General features: G+C 37.5%; 1 protein-coding gene across 1 annotated transcript in view; it reads right to left on the minus strand.

The window, feature by feature from the left end:
* The window catches only part of PRKAR2A (protein kinase cAMP-dependent type II regulatory subunit alpha), a 56,585-nt gene that overhangs the window by 15,458 nt on the left and 28,166 nt on the right, over positions 1–12,961 (minus strand). The window contains exons 3-4 of the mRNA XM_082768176.1: positions 4,504–4,556; positions 2,968–3,051 (exon numbers count right to left, since the gene is read on the minus strand). Coding sequence (XP_082624302.1) covers positions 2,968–3,051; positions 4,504–4,556 — 137 coding nt within the window. The remainder of the gene's footprint in view (positions 1–2,967; positions 3,052–4,503; positions 4,557–12,961) is intronic.

Raw genomic sequence — 12,961 nt, forward strand, 5'->3', positions numbered from 1 at the left:
GAACATTTACCACTAGATCATTCAGTCCTAGATGACATAGCTCTAGGCTGTTTAGCTCTAGACTTAGCTTTAGACCTAGAACTAAACCATTTAGCCGAAGACCTCGCTCCATACCTTTCAGCTCTGCACTGCTTGGCTCTAGACTGTTCACTGACAGACTCTCTGGTGCGAGACTTGGCTCTGGACTGTTTGGCTCCTGGCATTTTGGCTCTGCATTGTTTGACTCTAAAGCATTTGGAACTAGACCTTGGGGCTCTAGACCGCTCAGCTCCAGACGAGTCAGCGCTAGGCTTGGTTCTAGGTGGCTTTGGCTCTACACTGAAAATATTGCCTCTCATTTCACTCAAACTTTATTCCCTTGTCCTTAAAAACTCTCTTGATACTTAAACTAAATTAAGAACCATTGCCTGAATGCTGTTCAGCCACTTATTTCACAGCATGCATTTAAGTAACAGTTGTCAGAAAACAAGCAATATAAATCTTAAAAAGCTTTTTAAAAATACTGTAACTCAGCAGTGTTTTATTTGGAGGATAAACAGGCAGACTTATTTTTAAGTAAATGAAACACTGAGCTCTTTTGTTAACAAAAGGACAAGCTCTAGCAGATGCCTGAACGGTAAGACCCTCGTTTCAAATATGGGTACTGAGGATGCCTACGGGCCTTGCTGCTAAGGATAAGAGGCGTTGCTCTCACCCAGTACAAAATTCAGTCGTAACTAAAATTCTACAAACTCCTTTCTAAGATACTGGGGAGCATACACATGATATTTCACTCACAGCTTTAAACAGCAGAAAGATTACCTACTCCCCCTGCACTTCAGATTGAAGCATAAATCAGGTGTATCACTGGGCATGCTCAAAACTTCAGGGTTAAACTCTGATAAATCTGGATTGATTTCAGTCCAAAGTTCTGTGTGAACCTTGTTAGCAGTGATCCACTGGGCATCAGCTCCTTTGTATTTGATACCAAGTATGACATCAACTAATCATACAAGGTAAGACACTTAAAAGGGCAGGTGAGTCACTGGACCTAAATTCAGCACAGTTCACCCACATGCAACCAGTGGAAAAGGAATGAATTTGGCCAGGACATTCGAGTCACACAAACACATTTACTCCTTGAAGGGTTTTGTTTTGTTGTTTGTTTTTTTTTTTTTTAAATCTGTTTTATATGGCACTCTTCTGAAGCTGAGGAGCAAAGAACAGATTTTGAGCCTTACTTTGTAAATATTCCTCACAATTATTAAAGGATATTATACACCAAGCAAAAGCAGCAGCCATGCATTTCGCTATTCAGTAGGTAACCTTTCACAGAAGTCATACTTCCCAATTGTGCAGAGGAGGTTAAAAAGAAATTATTGGGTTATGGGGTGAAAGGAGGCAAGTTCCATACACCATTTAAGGTATACTTAATACTAGGAAAATACTCCCCTCTCTGTGAAGTGCCCTTTGTCATACTATAATTAATGTACGTACTGAAGTCATCTTTCAGCCATGTGCTATCTTAAAGCAGGAGTCTTCAACAGCTGCAGTTAAGACCATTTCCATTACTTCTCTCCCCAGTTGCTTAGAAAGCTTTTCCCAAGAAGCAGTATTTTTTTAAGGCCGCTTTTTCAGCTCAGATATGTTTTTTTGAGTATGAACTGTTTATTAATTTTTGCTTCTGGGTTATTTTGCTGGAAGCCAAAAGATCGACCTAATCAATTTGAATAGTGATCACGTTTTGTACATACCCCTTGAGCTGCTGAATATACTTAGGTGTTTAATTTTTTACTATACACAATCAGGTTACTTGCAAAAGGAGCATTTTAAATGTCTCGAGTAAACAGATACAATGACAGAATCCCAGAACAGCGAAAGAACAGTCTTTGAAAGGACAGCTTTCAAGGAAACTTTTTGACTGAATGTGAATTTCTTAAGCTTACTGCAGTCAAAAGCTTTTAAATACTCCTCTGGGGATGTAGTTCGATGACTCTTGGAGGTTGTACAGCAACCAAGAACTGTGAGAACTTCAAGGAAAGCTGAGCAGCATTTCTGAAACCATAAACTAAAGCCTTTTATATCTCAGACAAAGCTCTGATTCAAACCAGGAAGATGCAGGGACCACTGCTTGTGTTAGAGCTTTCATTCCTCCCCTTTGTTTTTATGTAGTACAATAGTAGTACAATAGAAAAACAAAATAAAATCAACCTGTAGTGGAGATGTCAGTTCCATTTTGATGTAAACACCAAATCAGATATGAGAAGCACTTGTTCTGTGGTCTTTCAGAGGCTGGATTTTATTAGTTCAGGAATGGACCTCTGGAAATATCCTACATACCTGAACTATCCTACAAACCTCATTTAAAAAAAACGAAAAGCAAAAAACACAATTACATTTGCTAAGAGCCAGCAGCAATGGAGACGCTCATCATTAAAACCCCATGCGGAAGCAAGCAGCAATTAATTATTAACTTCAGCAATAAATCTGCAAGATGAAGAAGAACAAGGACAATCTAAAAACATTACTTTTACATTCGCTTGCAGAAAATTTACTGACACTGACATTTTAAAAAAAAGGTGAAGCAATCTAAAATCAAGCAAATGTAGACAGAGTTCAACAATTATAAATTGCGTAAGTTACTTCAATTTTAAATTGCCCATGAAATTATGAGCTGTTCCATCAGGAAAAGCAAATGAAGTGCAATGGTACCCAGGAGTAACAGACAAATATAATTTATAAAATACTTTTTCCTAACAAAAACATACAAAAATATAATTTGCAGGGACAGTGATCTAACAGTCACAGTAACTGACAATTTGACCTGTTTGTATTGTTCATTGACGGTAATCCCCAAATACATGCCCCAAGCCAGTCTGCTTATAATTAAAATTTTATGAACTATCACAATACAGAAACAGTGTCTGGACTGTTAGATCAAGCTACAAAACAGCAACTCCAGTTTAGAGTTCCTTAAACTGATATTACCTGATCTAGATTTCTGAAGAGTAGGATATCTTTACATGCTTCCTGCAGTCTGCATCGCTGTTCATCAGTTTTTGGATGAACTACCTAAAAAAAAAAAAAAAAAAAAAAAAAAAAAAAAAAAAAAAAAGTAAAAATACACAAACTGTCAAACTGTCATGACAGCAAAGAAATATGATTACAAATTGAACCTTCACTTCAAAATGAAAACACAAACACAATTTTAAAGTAACATAGTATAAAGTTCTTCTTTGTTGTTTGCATAAACACTATTTACATATAAATGTACAATGCAAGACAGAGTGAAAGGAAAATACAGAAAAATATTACACTGACAATTAACACATGTTTAAAAACAGTGAAGAGAGACAGTGAAGGATGCCTTTACCTTCCCTTCTAACTGAGCTTTATATACAGTCACAAATAAACCTTTCATCGGGTTAAAGTAACCAACATTCACTGTGTCTCATAAAAATATGTATCTGCTCTATTTTGATTGGGGGAATAATTATGAAAATGTATAAAAAGCTTTAATAAGTTCACATTCACTGTATTAACTGTATTTCTGGAATAGCAGGAGTTCTGAAAAACTGTTACATTAGCAGGCATTTCTAAATATTCTTTGTCCAAGCTTGAGTAGCAGACCTCATTTGAAAATACATATATATATATTTTTTTTAAAAATATATATATATATTTTTTTTACTGATATTGAGCCAGCAGTCAGGAAAATTAATGCTTTTGATGAAATAGATGTATCCAGGTTTAAAACCATTTTGATTGTCAGACAGTCTTTTTTCCTTTTTTTTTTTTTTTTTTTTTAGCATCCTATGTATGAACTATTTTCTTGTTCAAGACAAATTAGATTAGACTTAGACTTTTCCTTGCAGAAGTGTAAGCATCAGTGAGATGGAATCTGGAAATGGAACAGCAGAAAGCCCCTAGAGAAAACACTGACCCTCACCAGCCAGGCTACAGGATTTCCTCACATAAAACATCTCTAAAGAAAGACAATAACAGTACCTGCACTTGCAATTCCTAGAAATTTCCAACTTTCAAAAACAATCAAACAACAGGTGGTCACAAGTCTCAAAACCTTTCAAGGAAGTATTTCTCCTACCCAGGCAAACGGCTTTGACAAGAAGGCAATGAAAAGCATGCGAGGAATTTCAAATACCCGTAAAGGAACAGCTGTGCTTGAGTTTAACTAAACCTTCCTAACAGCACCAGTACTCTAGGAATTCCCTCAACAAGCGTTAAGTATAATTAAGAAAGGAAAATATCCAAACTTTTATAGATAGCAGACTTAAGTAGAGATATCAAGTCCTCTAAAGTAAAACTATATTAAAGCTACAGTGACAAAATGAGTGTACGTGATAAAGTAGCCTTAAGTTTCAGAGCAATGTCACATTGTCAGCGACAGCACACCTCACCACCTCGCAGAATGAAATGCACAAATGGTAAGGAAGTCTCACATACTGACGTCTGCTTGTCAGGCCCTAGAGAGAACCAAGCACAGTGCAATTCATTCATTCTTACCCTTTGTTCTGTATCTTCTTCTTCTTCATCTGGATCGAAAGCCTCAGCACAAACTATAGAAAAAAAAAAGTATATTAGAATAATAATATCAAACAAAACAAGTTTATTTCCTCTGGATTCATTATCTGTATTTTATTTTCCTACAGGGTAAAAAAAATTAAAAATAACTTTTTCTTATGTTGTAATAATGTCCGAGACTTAAATTCTATCTATTCTCAGAACAAGCACAGCAGAGCTGTTCTCAAACTCATGTAAGAAGTCTGTAACTTATGGCAGAAGGTAACGTTGCCTATTGAGTACTCAGGTGCACAGGTAGATTTCCTTTTATTTTTTATCAAAGCATAACAATCACTATTCCGATTCATTTATGAACACACTCTCCAACAGGCAGAGCAAAAATACTGCAGCTACATTGCCCCATTCTCTGCAGTACACTGTATATAGCAAAACTCACTGAAAAAAGGGCAAAGAGGCATGTGGCACTCACTCTTCCTCAAGCCAAATATGCAAGTATCTACAGCTTTGGTTTGTTTGCTTTAATACAGAGAAATCACATATTTACTCAGAAATTAACCTGGGAAAGGAATAATCAGCCCGACCATACTATATTCTACTAAAAAAAATGTTTAATTCCCTCCCCCAATATGCTCCTATATCTTATTACATTTGAATCAAATGAACATCCAGTTCCAATATGAAAATGACACTGCAAAAATCACACAATTTGATTTGTTCTTATTCTTTAAAAAAATATATTTGTGGAAACCATACACTGCAGTGCAAAGGAACAAGGCTTCCAAACAAGTCATTATAATTACAGGATCAGTTACGGGTGAGGTAATGATAATGGTGAGCATCTAAATTTTCAAATTATTTTTGTCCAGTTTTATTTCTTCAGAAAAGGCTCACCTTCACAGTTATGCTATTACACAGTTTTACAATATTAAACACAGACTCCTTTGCTTGACAGAAGCCTAGATCCCTGGTTCAGATTTCCTTATTAATTCATGGACATTTGCCGTTCATACATGTCAAAGTGAACTCTACATTCTAACTACCTGCACGGACAGAGAAAGCAAGAGTCAGTCCCGTGTTCATCTTCTCCTGCTCTTGCTGTAATAAGGATGATCTTACTGCTGAGGCTATACAATACTTGTAAAATTTTACAAGGAAACACAGACAAGCATTTTTCTTTGTACTTTATCCAGCATCCTGACAATACTGAAGACTTGGCAGAATGCCCAGAAGCTCGCTGCAATGACATATAATAACTGAATGGACTTAGAAAGTATAAATAAAAATAAGCAGACAGGAAAAAAAAAATCTAGAAGGCTGCCTAGCATTCAGCAACTTGCAAATAATTTGAAAATGCATATACAACAATTGACCTTGTCGTGCTTTCAGAAAGGACTACAGAAATGTGCAAGTTTAGCATAATTTGCTAGGAAAGACTTGCCTTTTTTTTTTTTTTTTTTTTTTTTTTTTTTTTTATTCCTGCCTAAAAGGTACAGGTCTTTTCTAGCAAATTACATTTTGATTCGTTTTTTCCTGGAGACAGTGAAGAGACTAGAATACAATGCAAGCATTCCATTCATTGCACCACAATGTAAAATCCCAATCATCCCAATCATATAATCATTAGCTATTTAATGAGTACTTATTGCTATCAGTACAATAAACCCGGCGTTGTACTGCTTCTTCTGGCTTGCACCATTCACAATACAGAAACGGTGCACCAGCAGTGTGCTTACAACACATGCTTTTACTTTAAAAAAGTGCTCTACCACCCGCATTTAGGGCGGGTACTTCACAAAGGATAAAGAGCATCCTTCCAATGCTGAAAAAATGGTATGGTGTAGAGCACAGCCCCAGGATGGCTGCGTTACGGGAAGGTAGACGGCTCAGAGTCCAGAACTGGGACTGATAGGCAAACATTCACTTAATACGCTACACAAAGGCACTAACAAAGAGAACATTATTAGCATTTCTGTGTGAAAGCTTTCCTCCTCCTTTCATTTTACAGCACAGATCAATGTCTATTATGAAAGCTTTGAATTTTCTAATAAGAAACATTTTCTTCAAAGAAAGGCTCCTTGTTTTATCCAGTACAGTAAAACCGGAGATGAAAGTTATCTTTCTCCTTTATAACCAGCATATCTTACCAGTAACTAGAGATCGATTCTTTATTATGTACCGTAATAAGTACTATAAAAGCACCTACCTACGTCTCTTAAAGTACCTGGCATATAAGCACATTTAAGGTGCATACCTACGAATTCAGACATCATCATACTTCATTATAAAGCTAGCATTTAAATTCTCAATATTAAGCTGCAAATTAAGTTCTGTTCCTGCCTCAACTGCAGGGTAACTACTGCTAATTGAGGAAGTTCTCCAAGATTTCCTTGGGAAGACAAGTTTCACTGCCATAGTATACTGCATTAGAGCAAAGCATTATCACAAAGCAAACAAAACAACCCAGTATTAAACAGTTTTGTTTGGGATTTGTACATTTAAGTCTCTCCCATTTCATCTTACGATCCAGTAAGGATGAAAATAGATTCCTGAAGCCCGCTACGGGTACGGACTTGGACATAGGACTTTTCCCTTACATATGGAAATCACTTCAACGTGACAAGGGGCACTACAGAAATATAATAAAAACGTGGCAAAAATCAAATAGGAAAGTATAACGGGAAGACTTTTCTTCTTCAGCCTACTGCAGAGATTTCTTTATTCGTGCAGGAGCAGGGCAGGCATTTTGTATTTCAACAGGCAGCTCTGGCTGACAAGACTTTATTTGCTTGCAGGCAGAGCTGCAGCACAATGCAACATACCTGCTGTTTGGTGGTAAAAAAAAAAAAAAAAAAAAAAAAAAAAAAAGTGATGAGTTCTACCCGTATTGATGAGCCTACCCATATTAATACATAATGACTACCATTTTCCAAATACTTTAAAACATGACTAAGGAAAAGAAAAGGAGAACATTACATCAACATCATTCTGTGGTTCACGTCTCAATACACCCATTTTTTTTCCTTCTACCTTTCCTAACTGATAAATTAATTGCAAAAGACTGCACTGTTGAACGCATCATCTATCAAGATATGCAGGTCAGACTTACCTTCAATGTTTCACATTTTCTGTGCTCAAACAGGATTGCTTCTCTGTCCTGAATTGACAAGAACTCCCGTAACTACCCTGAACTATGTAAAACCCATCAGAAATCTAGGGAAGTTAATTTCAGGATGCCTGAAAGTTACTCGTTTTCAAGTTGCAGTATAGCCAGTCCCAATGGAAAGCTAATTGATCTTTCACCTTGATGGAGTGAAAATACCTGCTCTATTATTATATACGTGTCTGAATTAATATTTTAACTATCTTAGTGTCCTAATAAAACAGATACGCCAAAGCAAGCTTATTCTCATAAGATTGCCCTAAATAAATGTGTTTGGCAGCATCTTTTCAGACTCATTTAAACATCAGTTAGAAAGGATCTCTCTCTGGAGGTCATCCAGCCCAAACTACCCTCAGAGGGGAGTTATTTGCAACATTAGATCAGGATTGACTTGGGAATCTCCCTGGGTAAAAACTTCACAGCTCCATGGCAGACCTCTTCCAGTATTGTTCCAGTATTGCACTGCACTCCTGAGAATGAAATTTTTTTTTAAAATGCAACCTAAATCTCATAAATATCTTGAAATAAGTGAATTCTGAAATCACACCTGTCTTATCTGAGATTTTCAGCACAACTCTGCCCTTGAGCAAACGCTAGGTATGAAAACACCACTGAAAGTCCCACACAGGAGTGACACACACTGATCACATATTTCCAACAGCATAGCTGTATTAGCATAGATATACACTTCATGAAGACCAAGCGACTTTCCAAATCTACCAACACAGTTCAAATACCTTCGAAAAAGAAGGGTTTTCGATCTCTAGAAGCTTTAGGGAGAAAAGCTTTGATTTTTTTTATTTTTTTTATTTTTTTTTTATCTTAACATCTACATTTTGCCTCTCTTAGCTTGTTCAGCTTCTACAGCTAGTTTAGCTTTCTCCTCATACAGCACCTTCTTTGGCTTTCAAGAAGCAGCACATCTGTTAACACTTCTGAAGGCTCAGAAATGATGCAACTTCGATCTGCGCTTTGTTATGCAGGTGACAGCATCTGAAAGCAATAAAAATCTTTCTGGCTGCAGCAGTGACATAAGCTGTGGTTGGCGGGGGTGAGGGGGGAAGCAAGAGGTGGGGAGAGAATTGAAAGTAGGAAGAAAAGTTGGCCTCTACAACTATCAGTTTTGTTTATGCAAGTTTTAATCGCACCCAAGATACTGCTTTGCAAAATATGTTTTGTCAAGATCAAAGTCCTTGTGCTCTATGCAAATTGCAGAATGTTTCAGCTCCTGTAAGCAAAGCCTTTGTGAGAAACACACGGTTGACATCACTTTTTTTTTTTTTTCCTTTCTTTCAAAATAGCAGCCAAGAGGCTGGGATCTGAAGACCTTTGGACAAACAAGAAAAGTTTTTAATACTGGACATCAAAATTCTGGGTTTTATGTAAGCCAAATGCTTTGTTGATATTTTTGCTGTTGTCGGAAGAAGCAGCAAAGACATGCTGCTTTTGTCATTCTCTGTGTAATTTTGGATAGCACTTTCTGTACTTTGGAGTGAAATCCTATTCACTCCTCTTTACTTAGAAGGATACATTACCTCTAGAGCATCCTGTGAGACCCATCAATAAAAATCCGCCCAGAGCAGCAAATGCACAGCCACTTTCCAGCCACTTATTCGGATCGGTAATCTTGCACTATGTTTTAGGCTATGTTTCTTGCATTTGAGCTTGCCAAAGCTTCCTGCATGTCATAAGTCTGTCTCTTAGGGGATGGATCCGTAGCCTCTTCTGCGAGCAGTACGCCAGCTGGAGAGGTGACCGCTTCCAGTGGCTTCTCACTCCCTCTTTGACAGCTGAGTTGCTAAAGCAGGCACTTCCAAACTGATGCAGTCAACATGAACTTAGGAAGCTCAAACAGCTGGCGTAGCTCAATATGATCTGCTGTACTTCAGGAAACAAATTCAAGTTTCCTCTCACTTTTGTTACTGGATAGCGCAGTAACTTTTGGTTTAGCAATTGCACTGTTTCCTGAGTTAAAGATCTCACCGTGTCAAAGACGATAACAAATTCATTCCTAATCCTCCAAGAGGCACAACTGAGACACAGCTTACAGCGACTGTGACTTGAGCAAACAACACCCCCTCAGATCTCCATCAGATACTGACACAAAACATTCAAACCACAGCACTGTTACCATGACCGTATACGTCAAACAAAGTGTAAAAAACTTCAGTTTATAAATATTCAGAAATAATGAATCTAAGTGGCAAAGGAAAAAAATGGATTTTCAGTTCTGGAAACAGCTACAAATTTAATTTAAAAGTTTAAAGTGAAATAGAATGAAATCAACTCGACATGTGCAGAGTTATTCTGCATTATAGAGTAACTGTGAAGGTACTAACCACAGGTAGCTTAGGAGAAGAAAAGGTAGCAATGTTCAGCTGGCTCTCCCAAAGCACTGCTCATGTTCCTAACCCAACCTGAACATGCCCATCTCTGACATGGACACTACTGGTATTTCACTACTTTAACAAAGCAGTAAATGAGGTTGCAGACAGAGGCTGAAAGGAGCTGGTCTGGATCACAGCTACCCGAGGCACAACCCTGGGGAGCTGTTTTTGCCCAAGGAGGCTGGGGCATCGCAATCACTTAAAAGAACCAGATGATGTATTACAGTGCTTGCTGTCCTTGCCTTTAGAAACCTTTGATAACTGCTCCCTCGGTATGTTTACATACTTTCCAGCCCTATTATCTACATCAGACTGCTCCAGCTTGTCTTCCTTCTGACATACCACGAAAGAAATGCAACAGTTCCAGTGACAATGGCTTGTGATAAAACCCTAACGCCAGTGTCACACACTCCTGCTTCATACTGACTTTACTTGTGAGCTCCGAGTATAACCCATAATCAATTATAAATGTCAACGTCTATCATCATGTGGTTGTGTGTTGTTTGTTTGTTTGTTTTTTTCTTTACAGTAAATCTTCAGAAGACAATCTTCTGCTTGTACATCTTTATTGAAATCCTCTTTCTACTCAGGAGCAGTTAAAATAAAACCTGTGTTGATGTGGGGCTGGGGACAGAATTCTCTTCTACCTTTTTGGTACAACATGATGAATATTACTCTTTTTTTTTTTTTTTAAACCAATGTTTATCATTGTATTTGCTGTATTTAGGCACCTGTTGAATTATTTAGAGGCACAACTTTTACTTAATACCTTTATGTACAAGTTATGTGAAGTACTTTAGCTCATCCTTCCCTTTTATGTGCTCACAAGGGGCTACTACCATCCCATATCACAGAATTCAGGTTCTGGCAAATAATAAAATTGTAAGGTTATTATTTTGTTCCACCAAAAAAAAAAAAAAAAAAAAAGCTGAATAAAAAAATAAAATCCTTCTAAATAAAATCTTCTAAAGGTACATATCTGCGTACACTCCAATAATTCTATGTAATTTCTAGATTGTAATTTTTTATTATTTTAAATCCTACAATTTACAGATGACTTATCATGAAAGCACTCGATAGATCAAACACAGCACTCTGCAAGCGGTGTCTCTTTTGTACAGCTGGAGAAGCCAAAGGACAAGATTACATGATTTCGCAGAAGCCAACTACTAAGCCACAAGTGGGACCGCTGCATTTTTGGCTTCCACATCTCTACTCGTGACAGTAGAGCCCCGTATCCCATCAGACAGTCTGCTCTGGACCTGGCAGTAGGAGGCAAGCCTGCAGGAAAAGTAACAACAACAACAAGCTTTCCATCACAGTAGAGGACTGATTAAAACAGAAAGCTTTCCATGTGGCAGTATCAAAAGAGTTCACAGCTCTGACATGGGAACAACCAAACCCAAAACATTGTCCCTTAGATCTTAAACAGCAATTTAAAGGTTGCTACTTTTGTTTCTAAGTTCTTTTTCTACTTTTAAACAAAATAACAAAGTATTTTAGCATTAGATATTATCATTGTGTGTGGTGCACCCTGAGAAATTCACGTGAAGCAAGCTTTATTCTTGCAAGTTCAGGAATCAGAAGGCTGCCATGGATAAACATGCTGCTGACCTTGGTCAAGCCTTCTAAGAGAGCCTTACCGATGAGATAGTCATCCATAAAAAAGGTCTCCTGGAAAACATGATGCTACTACTATTTCAGAGCACCCAGCTTCACAATTGTAGAAGTAAACCTTCAGCTTTAATGATCTTCTGTTTGAGCCAGTCACATAAATCTTACCACATTTCTAAATAGTTATGTAACCAAAGCAGATAAAACCAGAAACTAAGCACCAAAATGTCTACATGCCTGACAAACACAATAATACCGTGCGTCTCAGTCAAAAACAGCATGGAGAATGGTCATTTCACATTCTGGTTACATCAAATCACCACAAGTTCCAAGAAATGGCCCAAATGCATACCTCCACAACATAATAAAATAAAAATAAATCTGCCAGGCTTTTAGTTGCAAAGAATAGATAGGAAAGACAATCTAGCTGAGAAATAAAACAGAAATAGTGTTTTTCCATTTTAGAAATAAGAACTTCTCTTTCAGTCTCCAGACCAAGGCATTTGCTGTTTTTATACTTGCAATTCTGATACGTGAATTGCTAAACCTGCAATGAGGCACGTGGTATTATAAAAGAACCAACAGCATCTTAGGCAAAGTGCACCAAAGTACTCGTGTGTTAGAACAGCAGGTATTTAGCAATGAAAATCACCTGCATCTTCCTGGCATCGATCACGACAGAGAAATGAAGGATGTCGATGTGTTAGAAGGCATTTCTGAAATTAATGGTTCAGAAACTTAGAAGTGATTTTTTAGGATTTATAGAGAATGTCCAAATAGATGAAAAAATCCATTATTCCTAACGGAATGAGTATTGCCATGTTTACCCATAGTAACAGCAAACAATATAAAATAAGCATGGTTTTGACACAAAAAGATTGTGTGTAGAGTGATGTGGAAGTCCTCAGATCCCTGTGCTTTGAGATGACTGCATCCTATCCTGGCAGGCAGGCAAAGCAGGGAGTGCAGAAACCTACTGTCCAATCCCTTGAGGAAAAAACAAACAAAACCAAGCTGAACAGTAACTACCTTAGTTTCTGCCTAGCTGTGCGGTAAATGTGGGGCTCTGCTAGTAACTGAGAACATACAACTATTTGACTTGATGCAACTTACCTTTAGGATGAGTCAACTCTGGATTTTAGTGGCTCGCTGAATAAATGGATGTACAGGAAACCCACAGCTGAGCCAGTCTGGCAAAAGACTAAAATTAGGCAGAACTTAATCAGTTAGAAGTTGTGCGCTTTATTCATAAGCAGTAAGTTCTGTGCTTTCCTGATAT

This window comes from Aythya marila (genome assembly GCF_965140915.1).
Source record: "Aythya marila genome assembly, chromosome: 10".
NCBI classification, from domain to species: Eukaryota; Metazoa; Chordata; class Aves; order Anseriformes; family Anatidae; genus Aythya; species Aythya marila.